Raw genomic sequence first — 22,699 nt, forward strand, 5'->3', positions numbered from 1 at the left:
GACAGCCCTATGGTTCAGCATACCATCCCTACTGCACTGGAAAAAGAGCATATGGCCTAACTAGTCTGCCTAACCATGCCATCCTTGCCTCTCATCCAGAGAACGAATGTCCCAAGCTTTCTTGAATTCAGATATACTTGTCTCCACCACCTCTCCTGGGAGGCCGTTCTATGAATTCACTACCCTTTCCATGGAAAGTATTTTCTGAGGTTACTTCTTAGCCTATCTCTTTTCACCTTCATCCTCTGCCCCTTCATTCCAGAACTTCCTTTCATTTGAAAAAGAGGCTTGACTCATGCACATTTATGCCATATAGGTATTTAAACGTCTCCCGCCTTTCTTCCAAAGTATACATTTTGAGATCTTTACGTCTGTCCCCATAAGCTATAAGACAAAGACCACCAACCAATGAGGCAGAAGCCTGGGCCACAGTTACAATCACTATCAAGCTGAACAATGGATTCCACAGCGCTCCACCATCAGATAGAATGTCAATGGATTGAGCTCTCACACTCCTAGATCCAGTGTCATGATCAGACAACACACAACACTGTTCAACCTTGAACCAGAGAGAGGAAAGCAAGACCAGATGAATACCTCCCACCTCCCAATGATTTATGGACTACTCAGCTTCCTGGGCCTCAATACCTCTGAGCTACTCTGTACAAACGAGCCTCTGAGACTTATATTCATGGTCACCACAATTAAATCTGGTGTGCCCAAAGGAACCCGCCTCAAGAGGAGGTGTGGTACTAACCACCACTCTAGCCGACTCCAAATTGACATCAGTATATGGAGCTGAAATCTGATAGTAAGACTGTGGGGATCACAGAACAGCAAAGCATGCTAGGAGAGCCCACATCTGAGCTTTTGCCCACAGAACTGAGCAACTGGATATCAAATTGTACCCCCAGTTACTTGAGAACCTGAACTGGATCCAAGTTTACCACTCAGCTGAGGCATCATCTTCATACTCCGAATCAGCTTAAAAATAGCCAATCATTGCAGCAGGAGTGCAATCTGATCCTTTACTTGCAAAATAATACTGCAGTCATGACTGCTACTTTAAAAAAGGTTTAAGGGCTGGCTAAGGCTCAGGGAGTATGGCCCAAAAGCTGAGAAAAAAGCCAGCAGAAAGATATGCTGCACCAATGCATCTGCAGTCTCTTTAAGAGAAATACTGGAATGTTGTGGTTGTACTACCTGTTCTATTGATGTCTTTGGAATCTTCAAGCCTCTGCCTCTATCTGATAGTAGGAGAACACAACTCTAAGCTGGACTAGTCTATCTGGATTATAAAGAAACAAGATTTTCCTTTTGGTTTTGTTTATATACAGTGATGTCTTTAATGCAGACTTTTTGCTAAAAACAGTCTTCTACCTGACGTCTGCCAAAAGTGAGGGTGGACAGGAAGGGAACATACTCACTTGTGTTTTGCAGGTATTTCTTCCTTTGTGAAAAAAAGGACAAACCTTGGTGTACCTACCATGACCAGCCAAGGGACTAAGGTATACTTCAGGAAGTTTAAGGCATAAAAAAACACATGATAGGAAACAGACACTGGGACTTGGTCCAGAATATGCACGAATCCCAAGGCAAGGACAATACACCATGCTGTGCCTTTCCTGTCAAATTTCTGCTGCCGTATCTGCTGGAAAAGAGGTGAATGAAGGGCAAGTCCCAAGCCCAGTACACTCCCTGCATCCCGTGTCAGAGAGGAAAAGGGCCTCGTGTCCAGCTGAATCCACTGTGCATTTGTACACCACTTTGTGGCAAGATGGATGGACCTAAGCGAGAGAGACACAGAAAGGAGAAATTAGGTTCTTACCTGCTAATTTACTTTCTTTTAGCTTCTCCAGACCAGTAGAGGTTAACTTTACGAATGGGTATATATCTAATCATGACCAGCAGGTGGAGACTGAAAACAAAACTTTGGGACAGTATATCCTAGCCCCTCCTCTCTATTTCCCTCAGTCTGCCGAATAGCCAAGCAGAACCAAGAACTGGAAAACAACAGAGAGAAAAAACAATACTCCGAAAGGAGTAACAAATAACAAAACCCAAAATGCTGTTGGAAAATGCAGAGGAGAAATTCCCGAAGGAAGAATGTCCCCACAGCTCGCCAGCTAAGCCAGCCGAGCCACAGCCGCTGTTCTTCAATTCTCCCCGGCCCTAGAAAAATACTAGAACCCGCAGCAAAAAACCAAAAACTGCCCGCGCAACAGCCCCAACAACAACAACAACAGACAGGGTGGGGACCTCTACTGGTCTGGAGAAGCTAAAAGAAAGTAAATTAGCAGGTAAGAACCTAATTTCTCCTTCTTTAGCACTCTCCAGACCAGTAGAGGTTAACTTTACGAATGGGACGTACCAAAGCAGTCCCTCTCACGGGCGGGACCCCCGAAGGGCCGATACCAGTACACGCTCACCGAACACCGCGTCCCGACGCGCCTGCACATCAACCCGATAATGACGAACAAAGGAATGCAAGGAGGACCAAACCGCAGCCTTACAAATATCCACAGGAGGCACGAGCGACGACTCAGCCCAAGAAGCCGCCTGACCCCGAGTGGAATGAGCCTTGAGAAACTCCGGAACAGGCTGCTGTTTCAGAAGATAAGCGGAAGCAATCGTCTCCTTGATCCAGCGCGCAATAGTAGCCTTAGAAGCGCCAGCTCCCCGACGAGGACCCGCCAGGAGGACAAAGAGACGATCGGACTTCCGGAATTCCTGGGTCCGCTGCACATAAGAGCGAAGGACCCGACCGACATCCAACTTGCGCAGCTGCCGTTGCTCAGAAGAGCCCTCCCGACCACCCAAGACCGGGAGAACCACCGATTGATTGACATGAAAAGGAGAAACAACCTTAGGCAGAAAGGAAGGAACAGGCCGCAAGACGACCCGCTCCCTAGAAAACTCCAAGAAGGGAGCCCTACAAGAGAAAGCCTGCAGCTCAGAAACACGCCTAGCAGAAGTAATGGCCACCAAAAAGACCGCCTTCAAAGTAAGGTCCTTCAAAGAACAGTCGTCCAACGGCTCGAAAGGCGGACGCACCAATACAGAAAGCACCAGATTAAGATCCCAAGAGGGAACCGAGGGCCGTAGGGGAGGCCTAAGCAACTTGGCCGCCCGCAAAAACCTAATCACATCAGGAAGAGCCGATAAACGCTGACCTGACACCAACCCTCGAAAAGCCGACAGGGCCGCAAGATGAACCCGGAGAGAAGACCAAGCCAGGCCTCTATCCAGACCGTCCTGCAAGAACTCCAGAATGTTAGGCAGAGAAGCGCGAAAAGAGGTCACTCCCCGCGCCCGACACCATTCCTCAAAGAGACGCCAAACCCGCACATAAGCCCGAGAGGTAGAAAGCCTCCGGGACCCCAACAGTGTAGAGATCACCTTGTCGGAATATCCCTTCTTGCTAAGGCGACCCCTTTCAAGAGCCACGCCGTAAGACAGAAGGGAGACGGGTCGAACATGGGAATGGGACCCTGCATCAGCAGGTCGTCCGAGAGAGGCAGAGGAAGAGGACCCGCTACCAGGTGCCTCACCAGATCCGCATACCACGGACGGCGAGGCCAATCCGGCGCCACCAGCACCACCAAACCCGGATGGTAAACAATGCGAAGAAGCACTCTGCCCACCAGCGGCCAAGGAGGGAATACATACAACAGCCCCTCCGTTGGCCACTGCTGGACCAGAGCATCCAGACCCTCGGCCAGACCGTCCCTGCGACGACTGAAGAAGCGGGGCACTTTGGCGTTGCCACCCGTGGCCATCAGGTCCATCAGGGGCTGCCCCCAAGCCTGCACTATCAACTGAAACGCCTCGGCGCCGAGACACCACTCTCCTGGATCTAGGAAGTGACGACTGAGGAAGTCTGCCTGAACATTTTCTACTCCGGCTATGTGAGAGGCCGAGAGGTCCAGCAGATGGGATTCCGCCCAAACCATGAGCAGAGCCGCCTCCTGCGCCACCTGAGTGCTCTTGGTGCCCCCCTGACGATTGACATAAGCCACCGCCGTGGCATTGTCCGACAGCACTCTGACCGACTTGCCCCGCAACAGGGAGTGGAAAGCCAACAGCGCCAGACGGACCGCTCTGGTCTCCAACACGTTGATCGACCAGGCGGCCTCCTCCGCGGACCAGGTGCCCTGGGCTGAGTGACCCAAACACTGAGCCCCCCAACCCAGGAGACTCGCATCCGTCAGGAGCACCGTCCACTGCGGGAGATCCAGACCCACCCCCTGAACTAGGTGAGGGGTCTGGAGCCACCAACGCAGACTGCAGCGCGCCAAGCCTCGCAGGGGAACCGGAACATCCATCCCGTGCCTCTGGGGAGACCACCTCCGGAGCAGAGCATACTGGAGAGGACGCATGTGGGCCCGCGCCCACCTCACCACGTCCAGGGACGCCGCCATCGACCCCAAGACCTGGAGGAAATCTCGCGCCCGAGGACACCGGGACGCCAAAAGCAGGCGAATCTGAGATTGCAATTTGCTCACCCGGCCCTCTGGGAGGAAGACCTTCCCCAAGGAGGTGTCGAACAGCACCCCTAGGTACTCCAGACGCTGAGCCGGGACCAACCGACTCTTGGAAAGGTTGACCACCCAGCCCAGCGACCGGAGAAACTCCACCACCCGAGCAGTAACCCGGGAGCTTTCCTGCAACGACTTTGCCCGAATTAACCAGTCGTCCAGGTAGGGGTGTACCAGGATGCCCTCCGACCGCAAGGCTGCCGCGACGACCACCATCACCTTGGTGAACGTCCGAGGAGCCGTGGCCAGCCCAAAGGGAAGCGCACAGAACTGAAAGTGCCGACCCAAGATCGCAAAGCGCAGGAAACGCTGATGAGAGGCCCGAATGGGAACATGCAAGTAGGCCTCCGTCAGATCGAGAGAAGTGAGAAACTCCCCCGGCTGAACCGCCAGAATGACCGACCGCAGAGTTTCCATACGGAAAGAGGGAATCTTGAGAGCCCTGTTGACCCCTTTCAAATCGAGGATGGGCCGAAAAGTCCCCTCCTTCTTGGGCACCACAAAGTAAATGGAGTACCTGCCCGTGCCCCACTCCGGAGGGGGCACCGGAACAACTGCCCTGAGATCTAGCAAGCGCTGAAGGGTCTGGCGAAAAGCCTGCGTCTTCCCCGGAGTCTGACATGGAGAAGCGAGGAAAAAATCCGGTAGAGAGCGGGCGAACTCCAGGGCATAACCGTCCCGCACCACCTCCAGGACCCACTGATCGGACGTGATCTCGGCCCATTTGGGGAAAAATTCGCGCAGCCGGGCCCCCACCGGAACCAAAGGGGGCGCCGGCAAGGCGTCATTGTGCAGGACGGGAAGCGGGGGAACCGGCGGAGGGATTCCCTGCCCCCCGACGGGCCCCCCGAAAGGGCTGCATACGCTGGAAGAACCGACCCCGGGAAAATCCCGGAGACTGGAAAGAAGCAGCCCCACGCCCAGGGCGATACTTGCGAAAATCCCGCAAACGCCCCCGGGCCGCACCCCCCCGAGACGCCGGGCGGGCACGGTCCTCCGGCAGACGGGGAACTTTCGAGTCCGACAGAGTCTGAATCAACTTATCCAAATCCTCTCCAAACAAAAACGACCCCCGAAAGGGAAATTTAGTAAGCTTAGCTTTGGACGCAGCATCCGCCGCCCAAGCGCGCAGCCACAACACACGCCTTGCGGCCACGCCAAAAGCCATAGACTTAGCCGAGATCCGCACCAAGTCATAGAGAGCATCCGAGAGGAATGAGGCCGCCATCTCAATCTTCGCAACCTCCTGATCCACCAGAGACCAGTCGTCAGACTCTCGATCCAAGACCCGCTCCGCCCACCGAAACACGGCGCGAGCGACCAGTCCCCCACAAATAGCCGCCTGGACCCCAAAACCAGAGACCTGAAAATTTTGCTTAAGGAGGCCCTCCAATTTGCGCTCCTCAGGATCTCGCAAGGCAGAACCGCCCTCAACAGGCACGGTATGCCGCTTGGAAATTGCCGAGACCACCGCATCCACGACCGGCGAAGCTAACGTAGCCCGATCCCCTTCAGGAATGGGATACAGGCGAGCCATGCTGCGCGCCAGCCGAAACGGCGTCTCCGGCGTTTTCCACTGCTCCAGGATAATATCCCGAATATCCTGATGCATAGGAAAAGAGCGGGAAACGGTACGGATCCCCCGCAACAGGGGGTCCCCCACACGCGGAGTCTCCGGCGGCGCGTCCTCAAAACGCAAAACCGAAGAAACCTGTTGAATAAGGTCAGGCAACTCATCTTTCTGAAAAAGACGCACCACAGACGCCTCGTCACTGGAGAACGGGAAATCCGACAACCCGCCGCCAGCTTCCGTCCCCTCCAGAGAGTCCTGGAATTCCTCAGAAGGGTCCAGGTCCTCCTCCAGACCGACCCGTTCCTCCGACCACAAATTCTCGTCCCACGACACCCGCGGACGCTTGGACAAGGGAGGCGGCGGAGGGGACGTCACGCCAGACGAAAGAGGCAAAGCCGCAGGAAGCGCGGAGGAAAAACCACCCCCCGAGACCCCCTGGGCGCAACCGGGACCCCCAGCCGCCTGAAAATAGGCTCTGCATAAAGAAAAGAAAAATTCAGGAGAAAACCCCCCCGAGGGTCCCAAGGGACTCCCTGCCACAGCAGGGGACCCAGCAGAACCTTGCCCCTGCATAGTCAAAACAGGGGGAAGGTCACCTGAGGTGGAAGACAAAATGGAGGGGCCAGACAGAGAAGATGGCGTCTTTCCCGCCAAAACAGCTCCCTCCACAGCCTGCAGCGGCTGAGAGACCTGAAAAGTCTCAGCCGCTAAAACAGGCAAGCCGGCATCAGCTGTCAAAATATCAGCTGAGAGGGAATCCTCAAAAACCCGACCGTCGGCGGCTCGGGGAATCCCTCCGTGGGCGGACGGAGAAGACCGGGCTTCTCCTCCGTTCCCTGCCGACTCGCGAGGCACCATCGGCGGGGAGCTCTGGGCGCCTGCAGCCGCTGCCGACGGAGCTCCTCCACCGCACCGGCCTGAACACCGCTTGCACAGGCCGGCCGCGAGTGCCTCGCGTCTGGAGCACAATGAGCACTTTTTCCCTTTAGAAGTGCTCATTGCTCCATACGCGACCTAGCTGTAAAAAAAGTGCCGGTTAGTTGAAAAAATACAGTAAAATACAGTTTTCTTAAAGGGATACAACCCTCCAGACCAGCACTACCTCAGGATTTTTTTTTTTTTTTTTTTTACAGAACAGACTCCACAGGCTCTCAAAGCAATAGTCTTGCTTGATTTAGGGGGCAAGGCTTATTGCTGAGGCTCCTCTAAAAAAATGTGGGGAGGTGGAGGAAGTGGGGGGAGGGACCCCGCTCGTGACCCGCCGGGTTTGACACCCCCGAGGTCGGACGAACCCCCAAACAGAGTCCGTCCAAGCTCCGTCCGGCTAAAAACAGGGACAATAAACCCCTTAAACAAATTCCAACAGCCCTACCAAGGGAGATGGGTACAGATCACTCAACACCTGCTGGAGACTGAAAGAAGACTGAGGGAAATAGAGAGGAGGGGCTAGGATATACTGTCCCAAAGTTTTGTTTTCAGTCTCCACCTGCTGGTCATGATTAGATATATACCCATTCGTAAAGTTAACCTCTACTGGTCTGGAGAGTGCTAAAGAATTTAAGATTACCTTAAAAACGTCACAAGTCAAGTGCTGCAAGATGGAAAGCTAGAGTTTAGACTTCAGCTCTATGAACCATCCAGTATGGGTAAGGAGGAAAATACTGGGGTTCTTTAGCATATCATTTTTATTTTTTTTTTTAATTCTTTATTCATTTTCATTTCAATTAACAAGTATACAATATGATATCTTATACTATACAAAATCACTTGTACATTCTTAACCATAAATCTTAAATTCTTTAAATTACCCCCCCATCCCATCCTCCCAGCCCTCCCTATATCAATAAAATTCATTCATATATGTAAACCATCTGTAACGAACTATACCAGTCTATCAGGCAACACAGAAATTCACCTTTGTCCTCTTGTCATAATTAAATTGTAAGCTCTTTTAAGCAGTGACGTCTCTGCACTGCATGCATTTGGTAGCTCAAAGAAAATGGTTCTGGGTTATTTGGAACTGAAATATACAGTATACTGTATACAGCCACAAGTCTGCATATGAGAGCTCAGTCTATTTTAACTCACCAGGAAAGATCAATTCCAATTCCAATTACACTCCAGTACAGAAGACTGCTGCCCAGTATCAGAGCTAATGATGTCAGGACATAAAAGCCCAGTTTCTTGGCCTTAGGTACTTGACTGTTCAGCACATGGCCCAGGATGGCACCTCCATTCCAGACAAAACATGTAAGGACAGAAGTACAGATATGAGTTAGCTCTAGAACAGTGATTCTTAACCTTTTTTGAGTCATGGACCCCTTTAAGAATGTGATAAAAGCTATGGACCCCCCTTCCCCAGAAATATTCACATAAACACAACTTTGCATGCAATGAATATAATGTACTTTATTTATCGAGATTTGATTGTCTCATACATATGACATACACAATTATTAAACTTTAAAATAAACAATCTAGAAAAACACTCCTTTTTTATACAAAAAGTAATGGCCACTCATTATAATTATGAAATACAATCCTCATGTGCAAATCTATTACTACTACGTTTTCTACTACCATTACTACTACTACATCTACTCTCTCGTTTTCTGCTAGAAAAATTAACAGTACCGGGCTGTTTAGTTAATATAAATGTTAATTTTTATATGACCCTCATGGACCCCCTAAAACTCAGGACTCCCTGCTCTAGAATGTTTGCTGCTTCAAGACATTTAGTAAGCTTAACTTCTATGCACACAAGACGAGTCCATAAATTGTAGGGTTTGCATCCATATACCAGCAGGTGGAGATAAAGAACAGAATTTTGCTATGCCTTACTAGACAATTTAGTACAGTATAATCTCGTTATAACAGACTTCAAGGGACCTGGAAAAACAGTCTATTATATCCAGAGTCCGTTATATCCAGAGTTGCATTTTTTAAAAAACTTTATTTAGGTCAACTTGAAACAACGTTCAATCGATGAACAACAGTCACTGCACAACCATATCAGCAACATCAAGAACAAAATCAGCAAAATATTGGTATGGCACAAAATGATTGCAAAACCAGAAGACTAAAAGATGTTCTAAAGCATTATGTGGTACTGTACTGGTCGCTGCAGGAATTTACGCTTGGTCATGAATGGGCTTGATGCCTTAGTGACCTGCGGCCCTGTCTGGGAAGGTAGTGGCTTCTTAGCCGTCTTACCCGAGGGAACGATGTGTTACGACACCAGAGTTGATGCTGGTGCATCCGGCAGTGTCGTTGACTTCGACATCGGAGTCTTCGATGTAGACGGTGTCACCGGTGCATCTCCATCCATGCTGACACCAAAGAGTTTCTCTTGCTGAAGAATGTGGGGTTTTTATGGTGCACTTCTGAAGCGTAGAACAACACGCAGGATTGAATTCGATGCTCTGGATCCAAACACTGCAGGCACCAACTATGATGGTCCGTAAGAGAAATAGTGCAAGAACACCAACTGCACTTTTTGAAACCAGTCAGCGGGCATGACATCAACCGGAACACCGCCTCAGCCAAATTGAACTTGATGGATGAGGTGTGACTAAAGACCCTGCCGGAGAACCCACAGATGGCTATAAAATAAAATTAAATTAAACTCTCGGGTTTTTGTTTTGGGGTTTTTTTCAAGAAAGAAAATAATAAGACAAAAAAAGCATGAGAGCGGGAAGGTAAGCGACTAGAAAAACGAAGACCGTTAAGAAACGTTACTTCAATGCTCTGCAGAAAAAATGGAACTGAGGAGCCACGTGCCTACATCAAGCGGGAAGGCACTCATGTATGCACAGTGCGGGCTATCGTGAACTAAGTTTCTTAGTGTCCGTACTGGGGCTCCATGGATGACATCACCCATATGTGGGAATATGCTGCCTGCTTGTCCTGGGATAAACACCCAGCCTGTGCCCTGATACCCCGAGGGCTCTTACTCAGGGTACATGCAGCCTGCACTTAAGCATTTGAAAGGTTCAGAAGGCAAGCTTGCTCCCAGGGGAATGAACCCAGAGCTCAGAAGTGGCATCCTGCAGGCTGGCTCCATAGGTCCACCCAAAGCTTGCCCTGTGAAGCTGGAGTCCTGCTTCATGGGAAGTGCTTCCTTTCCCAGGTAGGGAAAAAGGGTTCTCAAGGAACTGAAGCCATCGAAAATATGCAGAGCAGATCCAAAACACTTCTGCAAGGTTCACTTGCGGAAAGAAAAAAACTGTAGGGGGCTCTGTGTTCCTCTACTATATGGGAGGAGTCAAAAACAATGTGCGTGACTTTCTGCAAGACCCTGTTCACGGGTACAGATTGAGCATCTATTGTACAGTCTCCGGAGTGGATGTAACAGAAGTTCCAATATAGTTCATACATAAATTCTACTAAAATAAATAAATCCTTCTATGCCCAAGTTTCAAGTTTCTTTATTTTTGATATATCATCTATCAAAATGTCTAAACGATGAGATTAAAAAAGAAATTAAAAAAGGTGAATAAAAGCAATATGCTATATAAAAGATATAACCACCCCTGCAAGTGACATGGAGTGACCCAATGAAGATTTATCAGCTATAGGCATGCACTCTTCCACAGGTACTAACCAACCACTATGCCAGCTGCCACTTGATGAGGGAAGTGCGCCAAAATGAAGATCCGTGAGACACCCACAGCCAAGAGAAAGAGGAAGTAGAGTACAAAGGGGGTAAATTTCACAAGGCAACTGTAAAAACAAAGAAGCATTGGTTAGGTCCCAAAGGAGGAATACAACGTCCCATAGATGTTAAGATATCTGGGCTCAAAAAGGAAACTCCATTCAGGGCTACAGTTGCCTGAAATAATGTGTCAGCTCTACCTACTCTTGCTTCCCTTCAACAATGAGTTTCAGCAGAACAAAATATAGGGCCTTCACTTCTTTTTTTCTTCCGCTGAAACTGCATTCTTCAAAACAGACTCACAGGCTGCCAATATCTAATATTTATTTTTGTTTTTATTATATCCTGTATCTAGACTCAGGGCATTATAATTATAACTAAATAAAAGCATGACTTTTGTGTGGAGATTTGAGCGAGAAACATGGCTGTTCCAGATTATGAATGCTATCTGGTGGCTAAGCTACAGTACTTACCTCTGTGAACAGTGAGACATGTATGCTGACAGAGCAGCTGCTACAGACCATAAGGCTGCACCAGTAATCATGCAGTGTCCAGAGGGGCTACCTGTAATAGGACACAAGGAGAAAAGAGAAAGTGGTTGGGATTTGATATACTGTCTTTCTGTGATTACAATCAAAGTAATTTGCATATTATATGCAAGTACCTAATTTTGTGCCTTGGGCAATGGATGTTTAAGTGACTTGCCCAAAGCCACAAAGAGCTGCAGTGGGACTTGAACTCAGTTCCCCTGGTTCTCAGGCCTTTGTACTAACCATTAGGCTTCACTGCTGGAACAAAGGGAACAGATTTCATGCCACTTTAAAAAAATATCTCCCTGACAAAAAAGCTTCATTAGAACTTGTAATGCTTGCAGATATGGCAAGAACTGCATGAGCACAGACAATGATCATCCTTTAAAGGAAGCCCTCCACAGGCTTTGAATCACAAAAGAAACAGGCAAAACTCAATTTGCCATCAGCCAAATAGTTACAGTTTTGAACTTATCAATTTGCACCCATAACTGCAATTAAATTTGTATTTTCTTTCCAAAGGAAAAATGAAGCTGTACCCAGGGAGAAGGTGCTACAGCCAGGCAAAGAAAACATCAGCAAGCAAAAACTAACCAAACATATCCTGGGAAGTTCATCATGTCTTCTGATTGGTGATCTTCCACACAGCTCATTTTGGATTTGCTCACACCTTTTTCAATAATAGATCAAGATGAGCTAAATTCATGTACAGTAGGTTTCCCCATGATCACAAACAGCAACAAAGGGGTCTGAAAATTGCCTTCCTGGTTCTCAATCCACCTGAGGGGCAGACAAGCTTCTAATCAAGATGCTTACAGTAATTACTGCAACTAGCCATTTATATTTTGTTAAATCTTTTTGTTACATTTGACTGAAGCTGAACAAAGCTAGAGCTAGATGCACTAAACAAGATCAGAAAGACCACTTGGGTCCACTCAGATCCAACTTTTGGCCAATCAATTCTAAAAGAGCTTTTAATGCACTAAAGATTTTGAATGCAAATGATTCGCGCGGAGGTTCGTTGTAATCCCCGGTGACACCATCTCTCCCATCTGATCGATCACTGCAAGAGCGAGACTCACACATGATGACTCCCCCAACCCCGCAGAGAAAAAATTGGCAGGAGGGATGCACTGCATGGAAATGGGTAATAATAATAATAACTTTATTTTTGTATACCGCCATACCCAAGGAGTTCTAGGCGGTTCACATTTGTTTATTAAAAAATTACAAGTGGTTCACAACAATTGAACAAAATTAGAAGCAACGAAGTAGTTGAGGTTAGAGAGAAAAGGGAATGTGTAGGAGAGAGAAGGAGAAGATGATGAAGGAAAACGTTACTTCTCTATTTTTGGTCCTTATATTCTCCAAATTATTCATAACTAGTCTTATAGCCAGTTACATTAACGGGTGCTAGAATATATGTGTCTGTCTTTCTGTCTCTCTCCCTCCCACTGTCTGTCTTTCTTTCTGTCTCTCTTTCCTCGGCTCTCCACCACCACCCCTTTTTCCACCATTGATCTTAAATTAGCAAAAATTCATGATTGGTTAAACGTGAATATGCTTTCACAAAGCATTTCTAAAACAAGTACTGTTCTTTTTCCACAGAAAGAAGGTTTAGAACTAATCACTCTGGTTTCTATCGACAAAGTTCCTCTGAAATCAACTACTTCTATTAAAATATTAGGTGTCCTTATCGATAATAAACTTTCATTTTGTCCCCAGATTAGTACATTGGTCAAAAACTGGTCCCTTTCCTTGATGTAAATTCTCTTACAGTGTTAATTCATTCTCTTGTTATATCTAAAATGGTTTATTGCAACTCACTATATAAAGGGCTGTGTCTAAAAGATATAAAATGTCTTCAACTCATACAAAATACTTCTATCAAAATTATTTCAGGTTCCAGAAAATTCGATCACATCACCCCTTTATTACAAAAAGCTCATTGGTTGCCTGTCTTACATCGGATCACCTACAAAATTGCACTCTTGACTTTTAAAATTCTACAGACCAATACCCCTGCATTCCTAGATAGATTATTAATTCCGTATGACCCTCCCAGAACTTTAAGAACTGCCTTTCAACATTCCCTTAACGTTCCATCCTTAAAGATAATTGGTACCCATCGTACTCTCATTTTTTCAGTCACTGCCCCATTAATTTGGAATTCTATCCCCCTATACCTCAGAGCCGAACAAAACTTGCAGAAATTTAAAAGTAGCCTAAAATGCTTGCTTTTTAAAGACGGCTTCAACTGATTTTTACGTACATATCACCTACTTACGCATTAATTCATTTCTTTTCCCTATTGTACTTTCCTTATTTGTATTCTTTTTAAGAAATTGTAGTTCTCACATTTTTTTCCCAATGTTTTCATGTTACAAGTATGTTTGCAGTGTTTGTTCATGTTTATTATCTAAAATGTTTGTCTCCTAGCTATTTTAAATTATTATGTACAACGCTTTGTACCTTTGGATAAGTGTTTAATCAAAATTTAAATAAACTATGAAATTATGAAATAAAATAAAAATAAACTAAGGGGAGGGGAGAGAGAGGGGAGCACAAACTGGATGGAAGGAGGGGATAAAGAAAAAAGGGTACATGCTGGATTGGGGAGACAGATACCAGATCTGAGGGGAGGAAAGGAGGAGGGAGATGCTAAAAACCACCTGGGGGAGGGAAGGAAAGATGGAAGGGAAAAAGAAAGAAATGCGAGACTGGGAGGGGGAGTGGAGGAAAGAAGATGGGTGCCAGACCAATGGGGGGGTGTGTGGAGGGAGAGATGGAAAGGAGAAGCACAGAAATAGAGCAGATTCCATATGGCAGAGGCAGAGAGAAGGCAGACAGTGGATGAATGATGAGAAGATGAGGAAAGCAGAAACCAGACAACACAGGTAGAAAAAAAGTTTATATTTCTTTTCTTTAGGATAAAGTAGTACATTAGTTGTGTTGATAAACATTTATAAACAAAGCCCTGCCAGCTGAAGATCTCTTCTTCTAGTTCGACAGCCAGAACTTTGATTTATAAAATAACAACTGTATAGAATATTGTTTCTTTTTATCTATAATAATAAAACCCTAAGCGCGCATGCGCACTCCTATCTGCATGTTCCGTGATCTGTATGTCCGTGGCAGGCAGGAGTGCGCATGCGCGCTTCGACTCCCACCCTCACTCACTGTAAGGCAGTTCGTCATTGTCACCCCCCCCCCCCGAACTCCCGTTGACCCTCCCATCCAACACTTACACTGTGAGACGACCACAAACCTCCTGGCTCCAGCAGCATGCTCAACACTCTAAACATGCTGCTTCGTGGCTTTCTACTGCCCTGATTTCCTCTGCCGCGTCTCTGTCTCTGATGATGTCATCATGGATGCGGCAGAGAAAATCAAGGCAGTAGAAGGCTGCGAAGCAGCGTGTTTACAGTGCTTCAGACGCTGCTGGAGCCGGGAGGTTTGTAGGTTGTCTCGTGGTGGGAGGGTCAGTGGGGGTGGTAGTGGCGGGGGGGGGAGATGGAAATATGCTGCTCAACGGTTCTACTGCACAGGAGGATGGGAGGGAGGGAGGCAGGCTGGCTTCGTGGGGTGGGGGTGGGACAAAGTCTAGAAGGCAGTGAGGGGGACATAGGAAGGAGGCACTGGGGGCACTAAGGACATAGGAAGGGGCACTTAGGGCACTAAGGACATAGGAGGCACTGAGGGCACTAAGGACAAAGGACAGAGGCACTGGGGGCACTAAGGACATGGGAAGGAGGCACTGGGGGCACTAAGGGTGTAGGAAGGGGTACTAAGGACATGGGAAGGAGGCACTGGGGGCACTAAGGACATAGTAATGGGCACTAAGGACATAGGAAAGGGCACTGAGGACATAGGAGGCACTGAAGGCACTAAGGACATAGGATGGGACACTAAGGACATAGGAAGGAGGCACTGAGGGCACTAAGGACATAGGATGGGACACTAAGGACATAGGAAGGAGGCACTGAGGGCACTAAGGACATAGGATGGGACACTATGGACATAGGAAGGGGGCAGGCATGGTGCAATAGAAAAATACAGGCAGGCAGGGGGCCAGGGAGGGAAAGCCCTGCAGTTTCTGTCTTCATTATTGCCAGTTGGTTTGGCTACAGGAACAGGACCAGGGCTAATGGCAGCTATGTTAGATGCCCAAACAGCATTAGACAGTAGTGCTGCCTGATTCAGAAAAAAATTTGATTCAATTCAGCCTATTGAATCGATTTTTCTATTCAATTTTCCTGCCCAACTGGGTGTTTTTTTCAAACATCCTGGTGGGTTTATTTTATAGTCTCTTCACCCATTCCACCCCCTTTGCCCTCTCCTACCCACACTGGCACTGTGGTGTAAATAAATAAAAAAGACTTTTCCTCTCTCTGTTAAATCCTAGCTCATGTTTGTGATCTAATACTAGCTCTGGCCAAATACACACATTTCAAATCTGACACATTGTAATCACAAAACAGAAAATACAATTATTTTTTCTACCTTTTGTTGTCTGGTCATTATTCAAATCATGTTGGTCCCAGGCTCTGTGACAAACATCTTCAAATAACTCACATGCCAGGGTCTCCTGCCCATTTGTCTTCCATCTCTGTCCTTCTCTTCAGTTTTCCTTCCCTCCCCCAGAGGTCTGCCATCTTTCCTTTCTTTCATCTCCATCCCCGCAGCTGCAGCAATGGACCCCACCATCCCCAGATCCACTATCTCTCTTTTTCTCAACTACCCTTTCATCCAGCATCTCTCCCTCTTTCCTCACCACACCAGGGTCCACCAGCTCTCCCTTTCTCTTCCCAATTACCCTCCTATCAAGTATCTCTATCCCCTCCCACACACCATCCTTTGTGTTCAACTTCTCTCCCTTTCTGTTTCTTCCCTCCCTAAATCCCATTGTCCACCATCTCTCTCCCTCTCCTCTGTTTTTGGAACCATTAATTCTTCCCTGCCTCCCCCATCTCCCTTCTCCCTGATCTCCCCCAAGTTCATCTCTCCCTCAAGTTCATCTTCCCCCCTCCACCAAGTTCATCTCTCCCATCATCTCTCCCTCTCCAGTCCACCAACTACCCCAAGTCCATCTCCCTTTATTTTGATGTTAAAACTTGTTGCCGGTGGCGGTAGTGATTCAGCCACTCCTTGCGTCTTCTCTCCACTGCGGCCTGCCCTCAGTGAAAACTTCCTGTTTCCGCTTGGGCGGACGAATGGAGAGAAGATGCCCAGACTAGCAGCAGGGTAGTGAATCACATTCGCTACCGCCGCTTTTGCCTGTAATTAAAAAGGTAGATGCAGGGAGGAGAAGAGAAATGCTTCTGGGAAGGAGATAGCCAGTCAACCAGTGCAAAAATCACCTTGCTGCCGCTGATCCATACACAGAGGTCCGCTCAGCGCTCCCTTTGCCGAAGTCCTTTCTTCTGATGTAACTTCCGGTTTCACAAATCAGGAAGTTACATTAGATGGAAGGACTCCGGCAGAGGGAAAGCCAGAACGGGTTTGTGTAAAATAGATCAGCGGCAAGGGGGCAAACATGAATCGGTGAGTACGTTTTTTTTAAAAAAACCTAATTGATTCACCTGAAGTGAATCGATTCAAATTGGAAATCGGGCAGCACTATTGGACAGTACTGATATGATCAGAAGACGGGCAGGGAAGAAAAAAGCTTGTTATCAGAGGTGAAATGTTACATTCGGGGGGGGGGGGTTTAGTGGGGGGGGGAGGAAGCAAGCAAGCAATCAAGCATAGATTTGAATATAAACCGAGACTACCATTTTGGGGCCTTTTTTGGGCCCAAAAATCTTTGTTATATTTGAGTACATATAGTAATTCTTCATCACTAACCTGGCCCTGTCTCACAGGATGATGGAAACTGCTGGATCTGAAGACTTAGCTTACTGCTAATGCCCGACTCGTGGACCCACCAGAAAGGCCGTTCACCAAAAAGAAACCTTAGAAAAGAAAATAAATTGTTAAATCTACAGGCCCCCAATGTTGGCAGAACTGTGGAGCAATTGGCGATATCATGTTTGGTGGGTCTGTCCTAGAATGCATGTATTTTGGAAGGCAAATTCGAGCTTGTAATGCTCTGAATGATCTCCCACACCCAATAGTTTGACGAGATCTGCGTTCCAACCCACTATCTTCAGGGGAACTACTCAAGAACTGGCATCATTGTGCTTTTTTGGAGGTTGGAGCGGAACAAGAACTGGAGGCTTGGCTCTGCCTGGGATATGAGAATCTCTGCCAGTGGGACCAGTGTTTGACAGCATCAAAGCCCCATGGACACAAGGGGGAAGAGGCAAAACACAGCCAGCACCCTGTAGAATCCCGCTGACAGCCTATGTTCAAGCTCCTGTGAGGCAGTAGGCGAGCAATGCTACAAAGAGAATGGACCCCCAAGCTCCAAAAAGTTTCTGCAGGCTGGTCAACAGGTACCTCTGGACCTCAGTCTGCTTCTCCATGCAAGCAGAGCTGAACTCTCAAAAGGAGCTCTGAGTACCAAAAGCCATCAAAAATTTGCAAAAAGAACAGAAAAAGAATAAAAGAAATAAACAAGAGCAGATCAGAAAAACTCCTTCTGGATCGCAAGGGAAAACTAAAGGAGGCAACAGAACCCTATAGAGAAGGAAGAGGAAATCAAAAGCTGGACTGGATTCCTTCTGCACAGCTCATGAGCATGGGGATATTACCCATCCATCCAAAATGACACATCTATTGCACTAGAATTATGTTTTAACACTCCAATCATGCCGCAAAATGTGATGTAATGTTGTTAATTATCAAATTTTGAAGCTATGTGCCTTTGTTCATGCATTATTTGAGGGATTACCATTGTTTACAGTATTATCTGACTTTTCACTTATCAGACAATGGGTAGATTCCATTTATGTTGGATAATTAAGATTTTACTGTAATTGCATCCTAATCCCATCCCAGATACTAAGATTTGGGAGCCTATATTTGGATCACCCATCATAACTATTGCAGTAGGATTGCCCCCCATCTGAGATTGTTCAATGGTAGCCCACTAGGTTCAGCTTTCTTAAGTTCCCCCATGTAAATGTTTGTAGATACTCATTCCCCTCTTAATTATGCTTGGTACAAAGCCTCATGTTTCACAGTGGTGTCTTCTGCCAAATGTAGTCAAAATCCTCTTGTACCCATTTGTCTTCCCTCAGTTTCCATCAAAAATGTCAATAAATTCAAATACATCAGTTAGATTACTTACTCATGCATCCAGATTTAATAATATCACTCCCCTACTGAAACAACACTTAGATCACATATAGCAGTGATCTCGAACATGTGGCCGTTCATATTACAACTTAGCAGCAATGTTAATCTCTTATTTGGCACCTTGAAACTAACAGTTTCACAGCCAATGTTCCATCAGGGATGGCACGGGGGTGCAGGCCCATCTCATTGGCGTTGAAAACGTCACAAGGTTCATATCCACCAATGACTGATGGCAACATTTCCATGATCCATCTTTCTGCACCAAACTTATCAGCGTCTTGTTTTTCGCCATGCTGCTGCTTGAACTTTATGCCATTATGAACTTTCCATCTCTCCAGCCATCCGTTTGTTGTTTTGAAATCTTCTATGCCCAGTTCTTTGGATAGCTGTGCTGCTTTCTCCATCAGCAAAGGCCCACTGATAGGCAGTTGATGACTTCTAGCTTCAGCAAACCATCGCAGCAACGCCTGTTCAACGTCTCCGGCCTTCCAATTCTTTTCCATTTCCTGGTCAGATTGATGTATTTTTGCCAGTCTTTCAATATGGCTTGCTTTTTTTGAGAATTCGAGAAATCTGGCTAGGATGGACGCTGTACAGTTTTGCAATGGTGACCTGACTTTCCTTTTGGGTCAAGTCTCTTTAAGACATTGACACGTTCAGCCAAGGACAGTGACTTTTGATCAGCGTGGTGGACACATTCAGCCAAGGGTTTATCTCCTTGAGATGACATGATGTAGTTTCGAAAATTCAAAAACCTGGCCAGACCTAGACTGTTGATCTGAAACACATGGATCATCGTGAGAACGTGTTTGCCTTTAATTGGAGTGAACGTAACGTGAGTTAATAGACGTGGGACCTATAACATCAGTGCTGATAAGCGGATTCTGTGCTTATCCGATTTGAAATTTTCCAGAGTTTACGTCCATTGACTTTAATGTTAAAAAACGGGACCGTGGAGGAACGCTACCGGAGCGTGCGCTTAACCGACGTGCAATTAGGTGGCGTAGACTGTACTTTATCATATTTCCCTATCTGTCCTGGTGGGTTCAAACTATTATCTAGTGTACCTGGGCAATGGGGGGATTAAGTGACTTGCCCAGGGTCACAAGAAGCGAGAGATTTGAACCCACAGCCTCAGGGTGCTGAGGCTATAGCTCTAACCCCTGCACTACACACTCATACTTTAGTTATTTTTTCTTACCCCTTACAGTCCCATTCATTCATTAAGATCGTCAGATGCCCATCAATTAACAATTCCTTCTGTACATATCTAGGCTTCAGTCTATTTGCTATTGGGTTTTTGTTTTTTTTTTACTAGTTCCACATTTATGGAATTTCCTTCCTGTGGAACTCTAGTAGGAACTATACCTCTATTAATGACTGGGTAATCAATTCAGAGTAGTTTACAATAACTTCTTTGGCCTGAAGAGTTGAGGTGTGGGTAATGGGCAAAGGTTTCACTTCACTTCTCTTTTTTTTTTTTTTTCTCTTTCTCTCTGCCTTCCTATTTGTCACTATACTTTTACATATGTATTTCCTTTTGTCTTATAATGTAAACCACTTTGATGCTCCCTGAGGGGATGTATAAAAAAAATAAATAAACAAACATTGCAGAGCTTGTATCTTACCATTTAAATACTAAATTTAACCACTCTGAAACAAGCGCAATCCATAGGACACTCAAACCAAGACTCTTGTCTAGGAAATATGTGATGGTGAAGTAGTTAAGAAAGACACATTTTGGGTCACCCACATAGGTAATCCAGGCCCAGAATTTCTCTAGGCCCAACGTGCTATTCTGCAGCACCTCTGCTAGTAGAACTCCATTCATGTAGAGTACCTCCATCTGAGAAAAACAAAAAGAAGAACTAATTAATGTTCTACTTAGATCTCTGTGCAAGCATAACATGTGTCATGCTACCCTGTGACCCAATTATTCTCAACTGGTGTGTCATGGAAGCAGCACTCAAACAGCATAATTTATTTATTTTTTGGAATTTGCACTGCAGTACATTTCTCCCTCCTCTTCCTTTCCAATGTGAGTCTAGCAGCATCACCTCAGCCCCCACCCCTGAGTCTGTCAAATCTGAGATGTTCATCAGTATTGGCAGCAATAACAGGCTGCTGGGCTGACCTAGAGCCTTTCCTCTTCCACATCCTGCCATTCTGTCTTGTTTACGTGGAGGCAGAACATGGCAGAGAATTTTAGGAGATGAGAGAGATAACAACACTGGAATACAAGGGTGTAGGGAAAAAGAGGAAGGGAAAATGCCTGGCATGGTGGAACCATGTGGGAGAGACCATGGAAATTCTCAAAGAGACGAGTTAGAGGAGGATGGTGAAATAGAGGGTAAGGAAAAATGATGTTTCATACCTGATAATTTTCTTTCCTTTAGTCACAGCAAATGAATCCAGAGCCGAGTGGGTTGTATCCATCCACCAGCAGGGTGAGCTCTGTCATATACAGGATGGTATGCTCACTGGTAAGCCAGTATTCCTTGTAACAAAGCAGTAGGATCAACTGAACAGGCCAAACAGCAAAGAACTCCCTCCTCACTGTGCCAACAAGCAGGACAAATCCAAGTAGACCACAGGGCACAGGGCCAAACCCTTTAGAATAAAGAGCCATAAAGAAATAGAAAAGAACAAAAAGGGTGGGACCCTGGATTCATCTGCTGTGACTAAAGGAAATAAATTAGTTAAGAAACAATTTTTCCTTCTATGTCATCAGCAGCAGATGAATCCAGGAAGTGAGGAAAGTAAGCAGGGGTGTCCCTGGGCTCCAAAAACACTAAAGTAGGCTGGCGAGCCCCCACACCCCGGGAACCAGCTTCGCTCCTCCCACCAAACCCTTATCTGCAGCGGACACCAGCACGCGCCAACCCATAGGACATACGTTCCAGAGCCGAACGAGCCTGCCGCTGATCCATGCTGGGCTGCTGCAGGGCCTTGAGCATCGGTGCATGCTCAAGGCCTTATGGCTCCCATCCTCTCCAAGATTCTCATGATTTGAATCTCATGAGAATCTCAAAGAGGGTGGAAGACAGGCTTTGAGCATGCACAGATGCTCATGGCCCCACAGCAGCCCAGCATGGATCAGCGGCAGGCACAGCAAGCTCTTTCAGCACCAGCATGCGTATGTCCTGTGGGTTGGCACGTGCCGGTGTCCGCCTCAGGTAAAGATTTGGTGGTGGGCCACAGGGGGAGCTCTGCCGGTTCCTGGGGTGGGGTGAAGCGATCAGCGCCCTCGGGGGGGGGGGGGGAGGTGAAGCCAGCAACGCCAGTAGCCTCGGGGGAGGAGGGGTCTTTTTGGGATGTGGAAAGAATAATCCGAGTTCCCCTTATTTTCTATGGGGAAACTTGCTTTGATATACAAGCCTTTGGTTTACGAGCATGCTTCTGGAATGAATTATGCTCGCAAACCAAAGTACCACTGTATATTCTAACAAGCATTCAATGAGGATGAACACAAAGACTACATTAAAAATAAAGTAGTAGTTAATTATAAATTAAAAGTAAAATAAATTCCAGTCAATATGCAGATTGTACCAGATGTTCTAACAGGCCTACTCGTAGAATTTATATGTTCACTTATCCTACAATAAAGGCCTGTCGATATAAAAGATTCTTGTATAGAACTCTTGCTTTCCAGGCAGGTAAATTAAATGAATGGTTGGGTAATATCATTAAGCATTCCTCATCCTACTTCAGTTTTAGAAAATTAGTAAAAACAAAATTATTTAATCGATTTGTAAGTTAAGAATTTACTGTTTTTACTTTTACATTTTCACAACTGCTCTTCCTCTGAGGCATCCCACCTTGCCGAAAACAAGAAGTAGAGTCAGAGGAGGGCGGGACAACGGAGAAGGAAAGCCGTCTCGAAGACAGGCTAGGGAGCCGCGCGGGGGATGGAAGTAGGCTCTGGCGGGATTTCTGTGACAGTATACGAGCCTCTCGGCAACCAACTACCTCCCCAGGCTTCTTCAAGACGTTCCAAGCGCCCACCTCTTTCCTCCTCCCCGTCAATCATTCAGCGCAACCGCACTCGCTCTCTGCTCGGGCTGATGCAACGGGTCTTCAACGGAGAAGGTCACGTGATCTATTGGCGCACGTGGAGGTCGCCACACCTACGCGCGCCAATAGATCACGTGATGACATCTGA

At 46.8% G+C, this 22,699-nt stretch overlaps 1 protein-coding gene across 5 annotated transcripts; it reads right to left on the reverse strand.

Annotated features, from left to right (window-relative positions):
• Nucleotides 1-321: 321 nt before the first annotated feature.
• G6PC3 (glucose-6-phosphatase catalytic subunit 3) lies at nt 322-22,637 on the reverse strand. Of its 5 annotated transcripts, none has more exons than XM_033919352.1 (7): nt 22,543-22,637; nt 20,166-20,383; nt 17,143-17,249; nt 11,239-11,329; nt 10,715-10,833; nt 8,200-8,341; nt 322-1,787 (listed from the first exon to the last, which is right to left on the reverse strand). In XM_033919352.1, exons 2-7 carry the CDS (start codon nt 20,381-20,383, stop codon nt 1,424-1,426), a joined length of 1,041 nt encoding a protein of 346 aa, XP_033775243.1. In that variant the 5' UTR covers nt 22,543-22,637; the 3' UTR covers nt 322-1,423. The 5 variants fall into 5 exon arrangements, with proteins under 5 accessions (XP_033775243.1, XP_033775242.1, XP_033775241.1 ...); XM_033919351.1 differs by having other exon boundaries at nt 22,356-22,597; XM_033919350.1 differs by having other exon boundaries at nt 22,321-22,597.
• Between the last annotated feature and the right edge of the window lie 62 nt (nt 22,638-22,699).

The sequence above is a fragment of the Geotrypetes seraphini genome, chromosome 13 (genome assembly GCF_902459505.1).
Source record: "Geotrypetes seraphini chromosome 13, aGeoSer1.1, whole genome shotgun sequence".
Lineage (NCBI taxonomy): Eukaryota > Metazoa > Chordata > Amphibia > Gymnophiona > Dermophiidae > Geotrypetes > Geotrypetes seraphini.

Coding starts and splice junctions, on each gene's coding strand:
- G6PC3 (XM_033919350.1), bottom strand. CDS start 22,350: ATGCCTCAGAGGAAGAGCAGTTGTGAAAAT. Junction 17,250..20,165: donor TTAAATTTAGTATTTAAATG/GTAAGATACAAG, acceptor TTCTTTTCTAAG/GTTTCTTTTTGGTGAACGGC. Junction 1,788..8,199: donor ATTGGAATTGATCTTTCCTG/GTGAGTTAAAAT, acceptor TCTCTCGCTTAG/GTCCATCCATCTTGCCACAA.